General features: G+C 50.7%; 1 protein-coding gene across 5 annotated transcripts; it reads left to right on the forward strand.

Annotated features, from left to right (window-relative positions):
- Positions 1-10089: 10089 nt before the first annotated feature.
- LOC311585762 (paired immunoglobulin-like type 2 receptor beta-2) lies at positions 10090-15270 on the forward strand. Of its 5 annotated transcripts, none has more exons than XM_084761303.1 (5): positions 10090-10560; positions 10859-11251; positions 13553-13742; positions 14111-14141; positions 14654-15270. In XM_084761303.1, exons 1-4 carry the CDS (start codon positions 10512-10514, stop codon positions 14121-14123), a joined length of 645 nt encoding a protein of 214 aa, XP_084617429.1. In that variant the 5' UTR covers positions 10090-10511; the 3' UTR covers positions 14124-14141; positions 14654-15270. The 5 variants fall into 5 exon arrangements, with proteins under 5 accessions (XP_084617429.1, XP_084617427.1, XP_084617428.1 ...); XM_084761301.1 differs by having other exon boundaries at positions 14698-15270; XM_084761302.1 differs by having other exon boundaries at positions 14600-14691.
- Positions 15271-19506: the final 4236 nt, after the last annotated feature.

The following is a 19506-nucleotide window of genomic DNA, read 5'->3' on the forward strand; positions in this document are numbered from 1 at the left end:
CCAACAGCGAGACACAGACACAGGCTTAGGTGAGGGTTCTAGAGCAGGGTACCAGGGGTCCACAGCTGGCCAGGGTGCTGGAGTACCATATGACTCTCCTTCATTCCCCCTCCCCTCTCCCTTCCCCTCTCCCGCTTCCCTCCCCTCCTCCCTCCCCTTCACCCTCTTCCCCACCAATAGCCCACCAAGAGCATCCCTGGCCACTGGCCTCTCTCCACCATCCCCATCCCTCCCCTCAGCCCTGCCACCCTTCTCAGCAGCTCTATAGGAGGCTGTAGTTCATTCTGACCAGCTTCAGTGCATCCCTCTCCCTACTGATGACCCACACCAAGCCCCCTCAGTCCCCCCCACCCCCCACATTCTCCAACCCCTCACCCCCATGCCTGTCCTGTCTCCTCAGCTTTCCCACTTGGCCTCTGCACACGGCCGCTTCACCTCCTTCAAGAACGGACTATATACTTGGGTGTGAGAGAAACTTCATTACACATCTTTCCTTCCACCAGCTGTCTGGAACACAGGACCCTGGAAAAAGGCTCAGAAGTTCAATGACAGGCACCCATGGTCCCTTACAGGCCTTTGGGATACCCTGCTGCTTGGTGTCTTCATCATGGGCACTAGGTCTAGATTCATGAATCTTGTTTTACTTTTATGTCTCTGATATGTGTCATCAAACCGTGTTTAGCTAGGATGTGGTTAGGGTACGTGCGTGTATGGACACACGAGTGTGAGTGGAGGGATATGACAAAGGTCCCGTTATATCCTGTTTTGCACACATTTCTAACCTCCCAGATGGCGTCTTTAATAATGCCATTAAAGTGATCCTTCTGTTTGGGACTTCAGGCTTTGCTTCTTTAGGAAGGCCAAAGGCAGACGCAATCCCTTCAGAGGTCAGAGCCAGAAGGCATGAGGACTGAGGCCCAGGCTAGAGTGGACTGTCCTGAACTGTGAGTGGGCCTGCTAAAGGGCTTCAACCACTGTTGTCTGATCCGGGCCCCCTCATGGTGGACTCCCTGTGAGGCTGGGGTGGAGCCCTGGTACTCTCCTCAGAAGCAGAGAAGGGAGAAGGCATGGGAAGCCCTCTTCCGGACCCCCATAGTTGCTCATCCAGCAACTCCCCACTGGCTACTTAGGAGCAGGCAGAGATAGGGATTGAATCCACCTCAACCTGTTCTATGCAGGATCTGGGCTCCTCGGCATGAGTCAAGCACCCTGGGCCCCTGCACCATCTTGCAGAGGAGATAAAACGAGTGAGAGAGCCCCGAGAGACGTAAGGACCCCTGGGTCACTCTGGCATGGCGAACCACATAGCTTGACTACATGAGACGCTTTCTTGCTTGTGAGGTGCATAAGGAGGGTAAGGAAGCCTGAGGCCCATAGAGTTTGCAAGCCAGGAGACTGAGCAGGTGTGCAGACTGGCCAGCTTAGGCTTCCTTACCCTTAACGAGAGCCTGAGATGCTGAGGAACCTGCAGAGGGCAGAGAGGCAGGAGAAACCTGAGCCGGCGCATTCCTGGTGGGCAGAGGCTGCCTTCTGCATGCGTCCCCAGAACCTCTCTTAGTGGTCTTGTCTCTACCAGGTGGCAACTGACCCCCCTGCTGAGGGATCAGATGGTCCCCGACCCCAGGGCCTTGGCGCAAGAAACCCAGAGGCCAGCTCCAGCACACAGGGTAGACTGAGGCCACTCTCAGTGTCTGCCAAAGGTTTAGATATGTTAATTCTTCATCTTTCAGACTGGCAGCCTTGCTATTTACACTTTAACTCTTAAGGAAAAGAGGGGTAGCTATTCAGGCCTTCTGGCTTCCCTGCGGCCACAACAGCTCTCTAGCTGAGAACCTTTGTTATTTAACAACAGGGGTTCCTAATCAGTGCTGAGGGGCTGTAAAAGGAAGACCCTTCGTCCTTTTGCCTTGATGGCTTAGCAGTGGCTTGTTGGAAGCTAGAGACCTCAGTAAGAAGGCTGATAAAACACTTAAAACACACCGGACTGCTGCTAAATTCACTCAACTGAAAAGCATGCAAAAACACATTTGGCAGACAAAGCGAGCAGATTTTTACGAACCTCACACACAGAGGCACACACACAACCAATAGATAAAACAAGGGAGCTCCCAAAGACGTCACTCATCCACATATACACAAACATGCAGATATAAATATACAGACAGACAGACAATAAATACAGACAATTAGACATATAAACAGACAGACATTTTTGGATGAAACAGATGGCTTCAACAACTGTTTAATTCTGTCTTGGGTTTTTATATGATCTAATACATAGATTCTCTATGTATGGGGAAAAAACTACCTCATTCAAAAATAGATTCAATTGTTGCATAAGCTAGGTGTGGTGGCGCACACCTTTAATCCCAGCACTTGGGAGGCAGAGGCAGGCGGATTGCTGTGAGTTCAAGGCCAGCCTGGTCTATAAAATGAGCCCAGGACAGCCAAGACTACACAGAGAAACCCTGTTTCAAAAAAAAAAAAAAAAAATCAATTGTTGCATAAAAAGGAAGTGAAAGTAGGACTATTGATCCTAATACCTAACTAGATAATAAGTTTAAAGCAGTGGTTTTATTTTATTTTTCTTATTTCAAATGTACGTTATGTTTGCAAAGCAAGAGTTTTTTATGTCAAGGTTTTTCTAAGGAACAGGTGTCTGTCTTGTCTTGTATAGATAACCACTTATTCTTTGCGTCTATGTTCATACGGTTTTTCTTATCATCGGGTACACGTGGGCCTTATCCTTGGGACTAAACTTAAAATGAATGTATTTCTTTGATTATTAATTTACTTCAATCTTGTTTTCCCTCTTGGCGTAATTCACATGGAGGCTCCTAGCAGTTTTTGCTATGTTGCCAGAGGATTTAAAGTTATTCGAATCAATTAGAAGCCATTATCAGGAATTATAAGGTCATCTTATCTGCCCAACAGAGAGAGTAGCACCTATGGGGGGATATGATTATGCTACAGACAGTGAGGGTCTCTACCATGCCAGACATATGAGACAGGCATGGAAAGGCAGTACGGCAACACTAAGCAGTCCTGAGGCAAAATCCTTGGGACTTTGCCTAAACCAGGGATACACCCTTCCATCAGCCATGCGAGAACCAGTGGGCTGCCTCCAGGAAGCTCTCACGTGCTTGCTTTTGCCAATGCAGCCTGCGATTGCTCCCAGCACACTGGCAAGGGGAGAGCTTCAAAGCAGGCTCCAAGGTGACCTGGAACTCATAGCACTGCCCTCTGCTGGCATGGGTAGTCTGGACTCTCCCCAGCCACTATCCAGAAGCTGTCACTGGTTGTTCCTTTTCCCAACTACTCACCTCTGGGAAGACCAGCATCTAGGCCCACCAAAGAATCCTCCACAGACGCCTTCTGCCTCCAGTCACCCCAAGCCTGCCTCCCCTAGTTCAGCCTCTGCCACCCTCAGCCTCACTCCCTTGACAACCCTGCTTGGGGCTGTCCCAAGTCTCTCTTACCTCCCCTATTGCTGCTGCCTGTCCCCCTGCAGCTTGTCCCTAACTGTGGGTATCTGTACCCCAGCATAGCCCTCCTGGCAGTCTAGATTCATAACTGCCACATCCTGAGAAGCCTATGCCTCACTCTGAATTGGTCTTTCTTCCTTGGTCTAAAGCCCCCCCCCCAAACCCCCCAACCAGGGACTAGCCTACAAGAGCTATGAGACTGAAGCGGTTGTGCGACCTCAAATCAACAGTTACCTTTAGACCTGAAATCACTGTCTAGGGCATTGTTCTCAGGGTCTCAGCTCCAGCCTCAAGGGGCCACCATGCACAGGAAGTGGCCAGAAGACTGCTAACAATGACAGCAACCTATGGCATATGAAAACCAAATCAAATCTGAGAGCTTGGCCAGAAGGTCCAGGGAGAAGGCCCTAATCAGGATGGGGTGGGGCGGAAGGGATCTCTTTAGAACAGTGGGACCCTCTCCTTTCTTCCTGTCGCCTGAGATTTTTCAAAGGCCCCACCGAGGGAGTCACTCTAACCACAGACTGACTGTGGCCATGTCCCCAAAAGCACAAGACATTAGATCTGTTGGCGAAGTTATGGTGAAAGGGGACGAAGGTGCCCAGACTGAGATTCCACCAACCTCTGCTGAACAGGGGCCAGCGGCACAAAGGACCCGGTGGAGCCGCTCTTAAGCGGATTCGGCATCTGTGAAAGAAATTAGCTTGCTCAAAAGACAGGGCTGGCTGGAAGGAGACCAGGGCCCGAGTGCTGCTAAGCCACAGAGCACCATCCGGAGGAGTGAAGGGGACAGCACAGGACCTGTGAAGGACGAGACAAGGCAGATGATCAAAGTGAGAGAGGGGAGGACCAGCCAGCCAGGATCAGGACAGTGTCTCCCAGCAGAAGGTGGGGGCTGGGCTAAGAGACAGGTGTATCTATTTTGTCTGTCTGCAATATGGAAGAAGAGGAATCCAACAGATAGGGGGCGTGGCTGGCAACAAGGCAATGGGGACAGGGAGGTCCCACCACCCTCCCTCAGTGATCCTCAGGAGGCTCTGGGTATTGGTTCACTTTCCCCTGAACCTTTTCTGATTCATGAGCGAGTGTCCTGCCACAGGGCTTCCTCTCCTTCATTACGGCTCTGCTGGTCTCATTCCCTGGAGGGACTCTGGCCATGGCTTGGATCCTGCTTCTGCTGCTGCCTGTAGCCTGTCTGCAAGCTGGTGAGTGGTGGGCACCTCACTAGCAGGGACTTAAGCACAGGAGGGGCCAGCGGGGCTGGGAGGAGTGGCTGTCATGTGCACAGGTGTCAGGGAGAGGAGCCAGCCAGGCCTCTCTGCCCCAAAAGAGAACTCATCCCTCAGAGAGAGCCAACCCAACCCTCCCCTGTGTGTCCTGTCCCACCAGGGGAGATGGGGACAGTCCTGCTCTGTGTCCCACACCTGCCTGTGGGTGAAGGCCCATGATGATCTGGGTTGTCCTTTCCATCCCCTGCAGTGGCCTCAGAGTCTCCCCATCCTTCGCAGGGAACTCAGCAGGACACAGCAGAGAAACTGACTTTGGGATCATCCAACCAGCAAACCTGTCTGGTGTCCAGGGCGGCTCCATCGAGATCCCCTTCTCCTTCTCCTTCTCCTTCTCCTGGAAGTTGGCAGAGAATCCGCAGATGAGGATAACCTGGAGATGGAAGCACTTCTGTGGGGAATTTATCTACAACTCCACCCCGCCTTTCATACACGAGCATTTCAAGGGCAGGCTCGTCCTGAACTGGACACAAGGTCAGACATCTGTCTTCCTCATAACCTTGAACTTGCAGGCAAAGGACCAGATGATGCACGTCTGCCAAGTTCATCTGAACACGTGGAGAGGAGGCATGAAAAAGTGGTAGTCATTCGAGGGGACAAAATTCATCATCTATAGGGAGCCCAGGGCGCTCAGCTCAGGCATTGATGGCCCTGGCTTTCTTGGTCCCTGGAAGCCACTGCGGGCTCCATACTCTGACCCTTGTTGCGTGTTCCTCTCCCCTGCCTCTGCCTTTCCCCAGGTGTCTGACCTTATCTTTTCTCTTCCCTACAATCACCCCCAAGTCTCAGCTGCCCCTCACTCTGCCCTCAGACCCAACTGCACTGCACTTGCAGCTTCTCCCTCTTTGAGTTCCACCGTGGCACTACTACCCTGCTCACAGTGTCAGCATCACTCGGACCATCTCATTCTCCTCTACGACTGGTCTTTTCACTGTAGTGGGGCCAGAGAACAGGGCTGACTCCCCTCACCCCTTTATTTCTTCCATAAATGATCTAATACCAGAAGCTTCCTAGGAACTGTGGGAACCAGGCCCGACTGGGCTGCCTGCCTGTCTTGCTGTTGCACGTCCTGTTTTTAGCAGCTTCCGTGTCTGTGCTTCTGATGGTCAGCTAGTCATGGTTACCGCTCTGAGAACGCACCCCTCCCTCCCTTGGGACTTTCCCTCGTGTGTGTGTGTGTGTGTGTGTGTGTGTGTGTGTGTGTGTGTGTGTGTGTGCGCAATCACCTCCTGAGGGATTTCACCTGCGAGTGGCATGCTTGCTTTGCTGCCTATAAAAAGGCTCTTTGGACGCTGAATAAAGGCCGCCACCGCTCTCTTAGCACAAAGGATCCGCTGTTTTATTGTGTGTTAAACCCGCAGTCCCTCGACCTTGACTCGGTACCACAGTGGCGTAGGCGCCACAAGGGACAGCCCATACTGCAGGCCCTGTGAGCCCTTTATCCAGCACATAACCCCACTGATGAAACCTCCAGTACATCTATCCGTCCGTCCGGTGCACCATCTCCCTCAGGATAGACCCCACATAAAACACCAAGATACAGTGCTCCCAGATGCAGGCCTGTTGGAAGTAAAGGAAGGTTGGAGAAGGTGCCAGAAGTATGGAGGCAGGTAAGCCATCGCCACTGCTTTATGAGAGCCCTGCAGGGGCCATTTGTCTCCCCGAGGACAACAGCACCATCAACACCCTCCTCATCCTCGCCAGCCCAACTGTCCCAGGACCGCCTCTGTCTCCTTGTCTACAGGAGCCCCCAAGAAGAGACTGTCCACTGCATCCCAAAGGTTCCCAGAGTGACACATGCTTGCAGGAGGAAGACCTCCGACTTCCACTGGTACCCTAGTGAAGGAGTTCACAAGTCAACGACTCAGAATCTCTCTCTCTCTCTTCTCTCTCTCTCTCTCTCTCTCTCTCTCTCTCTCTCTCTCTCTCCCCACCCCCCCTCTCTCTCACACACACACACACACACACACACACACACACACACACACACACAAATCTCCAAGAAACCACCTCCCTATATATCACCTTCAACTTCCTTCCCTCTGAACAACTGTGAACTCTGACAGACAGCTCACACCCATCACCTGGCCTCCAGTACTTTTTAAAAATACAAAGTACTTCTATTTTGTTTTTCTGAGACAGGTTCTCAGGGTCACTGTCGGGGGAGGGTCTGATGTATTTTGATGCTAATTACTGCTTGCTATCTCTGTGGCCCACCTCTTGATTAATTAAAGGCATTCACCTGGGCAGGACAGGTGTAGCTAAGGTTCCCAGGCTTAGAGAGACAGAATCCTGGGAGGAAGAAAGATCAGAAGAGAGACAGGAGGGTCCCAAGAGAGGAGAAAGAGGGTCGCCATGGGTTAGCTGGAGGAGAAGCACATGGTCTCTGTGGATAGAGAATCCAGCCCAGATGAAGAACATTAGCAAGTATATGGGATTATGGATGGGAGGTAGCTTGAGAGAAGTTATTAGAAACAGATGCGTAGGATTGAGGCAGGGATTTCATGCCTGCCCCACTATGGGAGGTAGTTTAGAGGATTGATATCTGCCCTACCCCAGGTTAACAGAGGCTGTTTTAAAATGTAACAAGTGTCTGTGTCTTGATTGATTGCTAGCCGGGCACACTGATAATATTGATAATTTAAAAACAACAGGTCACCCAGGCTGGCCTTTAACACAAGCTGTAGCCAAAGATGGCCTTGAATACCATATCTTCCTATCTCTCCCAGCTGCTGTAATTACAGACATGCACCACCACACTCCCCTTCTTCTAGTACTTCACCACCATCATCATCATCACCATCATCATCATCACCATCATCATCACCACCACCACCATCATCATCACCACCACCACCATCATCATCACCACCACCATCATCACCATCATCATCACCATCACCATCACCATCATCATCACCACCATCATCATCATCACCATCATCATCACCATCATCGTCATCATCACCACCATCATCGTCACCACCACCATCATCATCACCATCATCATCACCATCATCATCGTCATCACCATCATCACCATCACCATCATCGTCATCTTCATCTTCATCATCATCTTCATCATCGTCATCGTCATCATCATCACCATCATCACCATCACCATCATCACCATCATGATTGTCATCATCATCATCACCATCATCGTCACCATCATCATCATCATCATCATCACCATGATTATTATTGTTTTAACTGCCCAGCTCAGGCAAGACAACCTAAATTCCTAAACAGGTAGCCAGGCTCCAGCCCAAAGTCAGTAGAACCACCCTGTTTCTCTGAGACAAGTGAGAGACTCGGCCCTCCCTAAGGGCGTGTAGACAGGGGTGAAGCATCAAACTTTGAGAACATCGATTCTATGTAAGTCTTTGCTGTGGGCCCCTTCGACCTTTCTCTCCTTTTAACAGTCTGGCAAAGGGCCAGTCTCCTGTTGGAAACTGACCTAGCAAGTCCCAAGAGCATCTGAGTCCCTGTGCCTGGCTACCTCCTGCACGGACCTGAGGGACACTCCTTGGAATGACTGGCTAGACCCACCATCATGGCATCCTGCTTGTGTGACCACTTCAGGGATGCTGATGGGAAACAGCACCCTAGCTGCTGAGATCACTGGGAGCATGGCTGTTGCTAGGTGAGGTGAACGTGGAGAAAAGGTTCTGATGAGTGAGTCTCATCACTGGGGTCTTTCAGCCTCACTGTCCAGCTGCCTCTAGACACTGTAGTTACTAAGAGACAACAGGCATCCTTTGCCAGAGGAGAACATGGCAAAAGGTACCTTTCCCTGGACAGCTGTTTTAAGCTATAAGGTGGCGTCAGTTGTGTCACTGGCAAATCAAAGCTGATGCAAGATCAAGAACACAGTGCTTGCCAGCACGACCTCCAAAGTTTGTGATTTTTAAAACTACTAAAAGCAAGCCAAACTAGCCAAAACCAGTGGTTTTTCCTGGTACCCCAAGTTTACTATTCCCCCTTTTCTTTGTCCATTATTTACTCCTTCAGTCTCTGGTGACAGGGTTCGTGAAGATGTGGGCCGGATCCCTGGCATCCCATAAGCTGGGTGTGGAGGTGTATGTTAGCACTTCCAGCACATGAGGAAATTGGGTGTCCTTGATCATCCTCTGCTACATAGCCTGACTGATTTGAGATATCCATCTAAAAAATGTTGTTTGCAGTACATAGGACAAAATTGTCAGCAGAACATGCAGAGCCTAGAGAGAAGCTGGGGGAGTTCAGAGCCTCCCTAGGGTCAAGGGTCTGAGGACCATGGGGACTGTGAGGAAGGCAGAGAAAGCAGGCATGAGAGAGGGTAGGCTGCATAACCACTAGCAGGGAAGCACGGATAAGGCAGTGAATGCCAGGAAATCTGAGAAAATAGGAAGTTGCTTCTGCATTGCTCACCCAGAAAGACTATTGCCACATCCTTTGGTATAATCATGTCATCCTGTGCTTAAGCAAGGTGATGGCATCTTGTCATGGGAAAGGGTAGGTTGACCCTCTTAACAGAACCCACCCTGAGACCACCACACCCTTGCCCCACCTCTCACATCTCCACCCTAGTCATAGTCTATCTGTGTCCACTGTCAGAGATGCTCCAGAAACTATGTCATGGGTGACATATTGCTGCTTTTAGCCTTCTTTGTCCAAAGAAGGATCTGGAATGGCCACAGGCAGAGGAAGTCATGTCTAGAGGGTCATGGAAGGTATCACATAGCCCTGCTCTTTCAGTTGAGACTGAGTGGTGCATTGCAGCCATGCTGAGGCCTCTGTGCTGAACTGAAGCCTCCAAGGACTTAGTGAGAGTAGAGTCCTCTCAGACCTGCCATTTGATGCTTCATGGCCTGTGCTAGGGCTTCCTCTGTAGGTGGGAGGGCATGAAGGCTCTTACAGAGACAGGAAAAACTTCAGAATCACAGTCTAAGTGACATGACTGTCATCTAGGAAGCTAAGAAGCCTAGGGACATTGTGAACTCAACAGTAGGGAACAGGCCAGGGTGGTGGGGGTCCACCAAGCTTTGGTTCCACCTGAGGACTATGAGGGGGGTCACTGAAGAGCAGAAAGGTGGCTAGGCAGAAAAGAGGCCTAGTTCTAGACTCGGGGGCTGAGGAGCATCCACTCCTGCATCACCCCCATCAGCATCTCTGAGCTGAGCATGGATGGGGCTCAGCTGGTTAGAGACCTGACTCAGCTCTTCTCTCCCAGAAAGGGCATGTGCTCGTCCAGGAAGCCTCTTCCTTGAGATGAGGGGGGTGGGGGGGGTGAGACAGAAGGAGAACCAGCAAGATAGGGGAAGGAGTGAGAGAGCGGGGAGGGGAGGCAGAAACAAGGAGGGACACGAGGTGGACAGCATGGTATGTATGAAGGCCTGGGCAAGACAGAAGAGCAAGAAGGAAGAAAGAAGAGCTCAGGGTGCCCAGGCCAAGGCCATATGTCCCAGCCAAAAAAAAATGGTTGCTGCATTTAGGGGCACAACACGCATGTCAGTGACCACAAAGGAGGATCTTCTGCAACAAAGGAAGCCAGATTAATAAAGGAAGTTGATAGCCACAAGGAAGTGGAGATGAGGAAGTCCTGCCCCCACTCAATCCTCCACAGGAGAAGGTCTGGGGATGGGTGTCACTTTGCCATGACTCTCTCCGGAGTCGTGAGCACCCCAGTGTCCCTCAACAGGGCTTCCTCTCTTGCTTGACGGCTCTGCTGGTCTCATTTCCCCGAGGAAATTGGGCCATGGCTTGGATCCTGCTTCTGCTGCTGCCTGTAGCCTGTCTGCAAGCTGGTGAGTGGTGGGCACCTCACTAGCAGGGACTTAAGCACAGGAGGGGCCAGCGGGGCTGGGAAGAGTGGGATGCCATGTACACAGGTGTCAGGGAGAGGAGCCAGCCAGGCCTCTCTGCCCAAGAGAGAGCTCATCCCTCAGAGAGAGCCAACCCAACTCTCCCCTGTGTGTCCTGTACCAATTGCCATGGGGACAATTGCCCTGTGTCCCACACCTGCCTGTGGGTGAAGGCCCAGGAAGCTCTGGGTTGTCCTTTGCGTCCCCTGCAGTGGCCTCAGAGTCTCCCCATCCTTCGCAGGGAACTCAGCAGGACACAACAGAGAAAATGATTATCGGGTCATCCAACCAGCAAACCTGTCTGGTGTCCAGGGCGGCTCCATCGAGATCCCCTTCTCCTTCTCCTTCCCTTTCTCCTGGAAGCTGGCAGAGAATCCGCAGATGAGGATAACCTGGAGATGGAAGCACTTCCATGGGGAATTTATCTACAACTCCACCCCGCCTTTCATACACAAGAATTTCAAGGACAGGCTCGTCCTGAACTGGACACCGGGTCAGACATCCGGGGCCCTCAGAATCCTGAACTTGAAGGAGAACGACCAGGCCACGTACTTCTGCCGAGTTTACCTGAAAACGACAGAAGGCATGAAGATGGTTCAGTCGTTTAAAGGGACCCAACTCACCATCTTTCCCAGTGAGCATCCTGCCTCAGGCTTTGATGCCTGTAGCTCCCTTGTCCCCTAGATGTCACCTCAGGCTCACAACCCTTGGTTCCGTCCATGCCTCTACCAACAGCATCTGTCCCTTGGACCTGTGACAAGCCTTTGCTGCCACCTGTGCCCTTGTCTGTCATTCTCTGCTCAGGCAGAATCACACCCGACTCTCTGGGAGTCAACACTCCACACCCTAGTTCACTCACTTCCTGTTCCACACTAACACTGCAGGCCTCCCCAAGACCTCAAGGGGGATTCACTTCTCCAGGATGTAACTGCCCTCCTGGGTCCTGTGTCAGGGCTCCAGTTGGTCCCTGTGAATGGTCTTGGTGTCCTGTCATCCAGCTGTAAACTTCCACCTGTCACCACAGTCCTAATTTCCTCATCCAACTAGCAGGATGGATGCCTCCCCTCTCCTATCCACCCTCTTGTCTCTGCTCCGTTTCCCAACTCCCCCCTCTCCTTCCTTGCCCTCCCTTCTCCCCCACAACCCTCCCCGCTCTTCAGTAACAATGTCCCTGTTTTCATGATGTCACTGCTCTGTCGTCTGATCCTGCAGCTCCTCTGATGCAGGAGTAACTGGAGACTCATGCACTAGAGGCACAACAAGCCAGCCTAGTCCCTATGTGGCTGTGACTGCTGCCTCCAGCACATGGCCCTACAGGAGCTGGGGACATGATGTGCTTCATTGTTGATTATGATGTTCATCTGTGATCTTCTTAGTGGGTGGTTGGTTGGTTGGGTGGTTGGGTGGTTGGGTGGTTGGCTGGTTGGGTGGCTGGTTGGGTAGAAGACAGGCTCTCACTATACATCCCTGGCTTCCTGCACCTCATTGTGTGGACCAGGCTGGCCCTGAGCTCACAGAAAGCTGCCTGACTCTGCCTCCTGAGTGCAGACATTAGAGGCATGTGCCACCACGCTCAGCAGTGGCTCTTGACTGTATGAAGTCAGCCTATGATGGGATGCCCACAGCACAGTCTACAGCTGCCATGTTGACCTGACGTAATGTCACAGAGCAGTGGCCAGGGCTCAGGCAAGGGAGAGAAAGGAGCTGTTTCATGGTTCCAGAGTTTCCAACGAGTAAAAGTTCTGAAAATTAGTTATAGTGATTATTATGATATAGAGGGTACATGCCATGCAACAGGTGCGGTACAAAAAAATTGTTGTGAGAAGGACAAGGGAGAGAGGGACAGAAGATATAGTTCTGAGTGAGCATTGAGAGAGATGATTGTACAAAATGGGAGGGAGACAGATAGAATTCAGAAGGACAGACAGAAGGACAGGCAGACAGTAGGAAGGACAAAGGGGGTAGGGGCACCCCACACACAGGGAGGGGGACAGAAACAAAGTCAGAGAGAGTACAAGAGAGACAAGGTGGCGGATAGAGCCTGACGTGTGTGGCACACACATGGCAGCCACAAGTGTGTCAGGTTGCTACACAGCCTTGTGGCATGCTTGCGAGCTAGCACTCACATCTGTGGATGAAATGATTGTACCCTGCCCTGCACTGAGCTGTACACTCATGGCTAATATTATATATTTTATGTTATAAAGGCTTCTGTATTAGGTCTGTGTGTGGGCATATATGTGTCAGTGCAACTTTGTGTGTGTGTGTGTGAGTGTTTATCATTGTGTATATGTGCGTTCCTTTGTTCATATGCCTGAGGAGGCAGGAGTAAAACCCCTGGTGTCATGCGTGTTATTTTTTGAGTCAGGGTCTCTCCCTGGCTTCAGGTACGCCAAGGAGGCTTGGTTGTATGACTGGTGAGCCCAGGCTACTTTTTCTGTCTCCAACTGCTCAACCTGGGATTATAGTGACGACTCAACCCTGTTAGGTGTGGACTCAGTGTACACAGTAGGCCTTGAACTCACAGAGCTCCACCTGCCTCTGCCTGTGGGGCTAAGACTAAAGCCATATGCACTTCACCCAGGTATTCATATGGATTCTAGGACCAATCTTGTGTTCTAAAGTCTGAGCAACCAACACTGTATGAACTGAAACATCTCTGCATGTGTCACATGCATCCATGACAAATACAACTGTATTTCTACGGCTTGGTTATCTGTGATGAAATGACGCTGCGAAGATAAGGAGACATTGTGAGAGTTGCATCTGAGCTCGCTCTCCTGGAGCCTCAGCCTTGAGCACTTGTGCTGCTGTCTGAGGGAACATCTGACAGCTGTCCCCCCACCTCCTACATCCCACATAGGGGACAAGATGTGACACTACCCCTTCCTTCCCTCACCCAGGGAGGATCTGCTCACTTCTCCTCTCTCCCCAGCAGGCAGCACCACCATGAGGAGCCCCTCTGTGGTCACCTCTGCAGAGACCACAGCTGGGATCAAGGACACAGAATGCCAGAGGAGTGCATCGCTTGCGAACCTGGGAGCCATGGTCGGGGTGGCGGTGGCCACAGCTGTGCTCATAACCCCTGTCTACGTATTGATGTTCTTCCTCTGGTGGAAGAAAAGGTCAGTGGTCCAGGACTGGCTCTCACCTGACCTTCCCCACTGGTAGTGTTCTCACTGTGGGAGATGGAGAAGGGCAGGCTTGTGCAGGGAAGTGACAGGAGGGGAAGGCAGAGAGAAGGAAGCCAAGGGAGGCAGGGCATGGACATGGGTCAGCGGAGCAGGTGACACTTCCTATGACGTGCTGTGCTGAGCAGGACAGCTGAGGATTGGCCTCAGGTTCCTTTGACACTCAGATCCGTCCCAGACTGGCTGCTGCAGAGATGGTCCCTGTCTTGGGCTCCTAATGTTGTCTTAAGACAGAAAGCAGGTAAGAGGCAGCATGGAGGGTCAGCATGGCTGTCACACTGACACTGTTTCTTCCCCTACAGGCCAGCTGACTAAAGCCTCAACCCCAGCCAAGTGAGCACCTGTCCTCCCAGAAACAGCTGAGGGGCTGGATGGGAGGGTTAGTATGAGACCCAATGCAAGGGAGCCAGAGAGATGATCTAGTCAGAAAAGCATTGCACACAGGCAAAAGGACCTGAGTTTGATCCTTAGCACCCACAGTATAAGCCAGAGATGTGGCAGGAATGTGTAATCCCAGCCCTGGACAAGCAGGACACAGTCAGAGCCGTGGGGCTGGCTGCCCAGCTACTCTGGCCTAACTGCTGAGTTCCAGGCAATGAGAGGCCACGTCTTTAAAAACAAGGTAGGTTGCTCTAGGTGATACACCATGGTCATAATGCTTTTCTGACTTTATTTTAAGTTATGTATTTTAAATTACATATTAATATGCAAATTGTTTGGGGCCAGTGAGACAGCTTAGTGGGAAAAGGAGCCTGCTGCCAAGCCCAGTGACCTGGTTTTGTTTCCTGCAGACCAAAATATATGAGGAGAAAACTGACTGTGGAAAACTGTCCTCTCCCTCTCAGGTCACCCACAGGTACCTGGTGACACAATGTCTGTTTTTCTCTAGCTAACAAACCTCCAGGTGCCAGGATCTCTCACCAGGGAGGTGAGGTGACATCAAAGGAAGGATTGGTGTCCACACACCCTGCACCCTCCCCCCCTTCCCTGCCTCCTGCCTGGGAATCAGAGCACATGGCTGCAGGATTGGGCTGTGAACAATCCCTGTTTCCATAGACATAAAGATGAGGCCCCAACCCCCACCCAGCCAGGCACGGTGGACCACGCTCTTAATCCCAGCACATGGGAGACAGATTCTGGTGGATCAATGTGAGTTCCAAGCCATCCTGGTCTAAAAGTGAGTTCAGGGCAGTCAGGATACCACAGAGAAGCCCTGTCTCAAAAAAAAAAAATTAAAATAAAAAACATTTTTAAAAAGAAGAAGAAGAATGAGGAGGAGGAAGAAGAAGAGGAAGAAGGAAAGGAAGAAGAGGGCCCCCACTTCTGCCATGTGGGCGCTGATTTCCTCTCTTTGGAACCCACGTCATCCTGTGTGTCTCTGGTCCTGAGAGCCTGACTGTGCTGCTCTCTGTCTGTTCATGGAGTTCATAACACTCTTTAATAAATGTCTTCCTCCCAGAAATCAATCCCAGAGTTCTCTTGACTCCCTTCCACCATAGAGACCTCTTAGACAGAGCCAGAATGTATCCAGGACACAGTCATGGGGAGACAGGAAGGACCATGGATCATGTTGAGATGCTCTGACTGAGATTCCTGCTTCCTGTCTCCCTCACTCCCTGGACACCGCCATCTCACCCACAGCTGGGTCCATTCTATGCTCTGCCTCAGGTGACAGACTCAGGACAACTTGGTCGCCATGTTGGCCTTTCTTTCCTGACAAGTCTAAGTCTATGCCCTGGCTTTCTTATTTCTGCCATGTTCTTATTGTGGCTCCAGGGTCTCTCCTAGGAGAAGATTTAGTTACCGAGTCCAGTCTATCTTGACATTTGATAGTCTGCATGTCACCTTCTCACAAAGAGCCTGCTGGGACACAGGCAAACACCAATGGATTACATATCAGATATTATATTTTTATTCATAACAGTAGCAAAATTACAGCTGTGAATTAGCAACAAAATAATTTTATGGTTGGGGAGGGGGTCACCACGACATGAGGCTCAGGATTGACAGTCCAGGAGACTGACCACAGCATCTCAGACAGAAATCACACCCCAGAACAGGATCCCCATGGGGATTCAACCAGGTCCAGGACTTGACACTACGACTTGACACTGAGCAGCCAGCAGGTGGCAGCAGTGAGGCTGAGCACAAGGAGCAGCTGGGATCCTGTAGAACCTACCAGAGCCCGCTTTGTAAAAATGCTAGGGTTCAGTAGCTCATATATGCCAGGCCTACTGAGGTCAGCCACTCATTGAGAGACTTACAATCTGATGCCCTTTAGCTGTAGACCCCAAACAGTACAGTGAGACCAGAGGAAACCTGGAGGTAGAGACGTGGTTCATCTGGTAGAGTGCACACGCGCCAGGCATGCACAGAACCCTAGGTTCTCTGTCCAACACGAGTTAAAGGAACGTGAAGATGAACACCTGTCATCCCAGCACTTGGGAGGCCCAGAGCGGACTGTCATGCTTGTCAGTGCCATCCTTGGCTATATAACAAGTTCAAGGCCCAGACTGGCCTACGTGAACCCTCATCCAAAACGTACAAGCACTTTCTGACAAGTCCAATAGGCCCTGGCCCCTCTCCTAACTGACTGTCCATATGGGGCAAACTCAACCCAAAGGGTCTGTGCCCCGGTGTCTCCTAGAGCACTATGGATACAAAAGAGTGTCCGTGTGCAGCTGGCTATGAGGCCATGAGAGTTTGTGTCTGGCTCAGGTCTAGGGATCTAAGGACAATGGGGACTGTGAGGAAGGCAGAGAGAGCAGACATGAGAGGTCAGGCTGTATAGACACCTGCAGGGAAGCATGAACAAGGCAAGCGATGCCCGGAAATATAAGGAAATGGGAAGACGCCCCTGGGCGTGTCATTCAGGGAGAATGACGTCACTTCCTCTGGTACAATCATGTCTTCCTGCCTTTCAGAGTACTGATGGTACCCCGTAATGGAAAAGGGTATGATGACCCTCCTACAGAATCAGCCCTGAAACCACCACCACAGCTCTGCCCCCGCTCTCACATCTCCACCCACATCATGGGCCGGCTGTGTCCACTCTCAGAGCTGCCCCAGGCAGTAGGGCGTGAGTGACACTCAGATGCCCTGGCACTTTTTGGGCCCATAGTCTAAAGAAGGTTCTGGTGGGACTGAAACTGAAGGAAGTCACTCAGGAGCTTTGTGGAAAGCCAGGTCTTCTCTGACCCTTGGCATCCTCTTCTGAGGATGTGTTATGGTTGGGGATGAGGTAGGCAGAAGGGTTCCTCGAGAAACTGGAGGTGCTTTGGAGTCACTGGCCAAGAAGCCCAAGGAGGTTGGAGATTTGGCAGCAGGGCCAGGCTGAGAGGGTTCACTGCCAAGAGCCCTTCTGTTAAAGAGCTCATTGGGCACGTGGGCTTTCTAGGAGGCGATCTGGTATTTTGCAAGGTCTGTACCGTGATGCACCCCAGAACTGCTTCTGGCCTCTGAGCCATTCTGTTTAAGGAGTTCAGTAGACATGTCAGCTTGCTGGAAGGGCTCTGGGATTTTGCCAGGTCTGTACCATGATGCACCCCAGAATTACTTCCAGCCTCTGACAGCCCCATCAGTTGTGCACTGCTGCATCTCTCTAACATCTGGCCTTGGTGTGAACCATCGCTTTCTGAGTATCGACCAGCTCTGACTGAACAAACTTCCAGTGAGATCTTTTTGAAGGTGGACCGCTGTTCAGATGAATTACTCTCTGATTATAGAGTTCCTGATTTGATTCAAGCCATTTTAAAAGTTAAATTGTTTTGGATCTCCTAAAACAGTTTTAGAAAGTTTGTGGCTGCAAGAAAAACCTTTGGGGACCTCCAGATGCCTCCCTAGGGGACAACCTTGAAGCAGATGTGTGGCCTGAGAGAAACCTTCTCTCCCATATGGCACCACCAATCCTGGTATACACCATTAATATAGGCAAGTTGGCTTAAACTTCCAATGAGCCCAAAATAGGATGAGGCTACGTAGAAAAATCTAAATTAAATACAAACCTTAATGTCCAAATATACAAAATGTTCTGTTATAATTCCTTAGGCCTCATCAGCAACGGCATTATGTGCTGTCATTTTAAATTTCCTTTGTTTCTTAGAATGAAAGACAGATAAAATTGTTGTCCTAAACTCAATACGAACTAGGAGATAGGTGGGAAACATGGAGCCAGGTCAGTCCTCATTAAAAAGACACATATTCTAGTAACTTTTAGACCCTGCTCACCTTTAGCCCTTGTCAACCTTTGTCACTCAGAACTCACTATGAACTTATGCAATGGATACATAGATAAGCAATGTTTATTTTTAAAGCATATAACCTGGTGTATTTTAGAATTCACATGTTTTTGTGATTGAATGCCCTTTTTTTTTTCCTATGAGGTAATTCCCTTTTCTCAGAAGTATGAGGACGATAACCAACGATAGACAGCACTGAAAGGAAGATGCTTGACTTCATCTGGTTAAAGTTAAGATGCCTAATTCACCCACCTTTTCTCCTGAATCTGTGTGTGTGTGTGAGTGGCTTATTTTCTATCTCTCTCTCTTCTTCCTTATTTCCCTGTAGCTTCACAAATAAACTAACAGACTCAGGGCTCCCCATCAGCCCTCTCAGCAAGCAGGCATACTGTAGCTTACTGGAGATCTCAGCAAAGATGCCTATCTGCAGATCAAAGAGCACCACCACCACCATCACCCCACACCCACAGTTTTGGGCTAGAAGCCTCTTCTTCCTCTTCTTCTTCTTCTTCTTCTTCTTCTTCTTCTTCTTCTTCTTCTTTTTCTTCTTCTTCTTCTTCTTCTTCTTCTTCTTCTTCTTCTTCTTTTTTTAAATTTAACTAATTTATTCAGATTACAACACAATTGTTATCCCCTTACTTGTATCTTCCCATTCCCTCGTCCCTCCCTATTCCCCTCTCCTAGGTCTGTGACAGAAGGGGACCTTCCCCCCTCACCATATAATCACAGCTAGAAGACTCTTTTACAGCCCTGGCTGTAGGAAAATTGTTTAAATTTTCCTCCTTAGCTGCAGCACAGCCAGTCTCTAGAGAAGGAATCCTGGGGTCCCTCCTCTACTTTCTTCTTTCAGTCCTGATCACTTGCCTGAGCCATCAGCTCTGGGGACCCAAGAGAGGAGGTGAACTGGAGGATTCCGCATCCAGCACCAGAGACCCTACCCTGGACATTGTTGGAGGAAAGAGAGACACTAACAGTTCACTAAGCCTTGCTTCTGCCTGGGCACACTGTGAAGAGTCCCTGCCTGCTGGGCAAGAAAAGGACAAAGAGCAGATTGGGGGTGGGGTGGGGTGGGGGCGGGGTTGCGGGGACACTGTGCAAGGGCTGGGGACTGAATGGGTTTCAGCATCACCACCTTCCTCACCTTGTCTGAAGTGGATAGAAACTGACCACTTCTTCCCATGAGATTATCAGAGAGTCTCAGATACCCAGCATGGTGGGAGACATGGTGAGAATCAGCCTGGGGGGAAGGGAAGAGGGGAGGAGGGGGGAGGGGAGGAGGGGAGAAGGGGGGAGGGGAGAACATAGAGAGGAAAGGACACAGAGATTCCCAGGCATATAGGAAACACGGAAGGTCAAGGTAGTGGAGAGTCTGGCATGTGCAGGTCAAAGCCGCATCTCTGAGCCATCAGTGGGGGCTGGGCTCAGGGGCATGGCCATCTTGTCTGTGACCACTAGGGTGG

Source organism: Acomys minous (genome assembly GCF_964271855.1).
Source record: "Acomys minous genome assembly, chromosome: 16".
NCBI lineage: Eukaryota > Metazoa > Chordata > Mammalia > Rodentia > Muridae > Acomys > Acomys minous.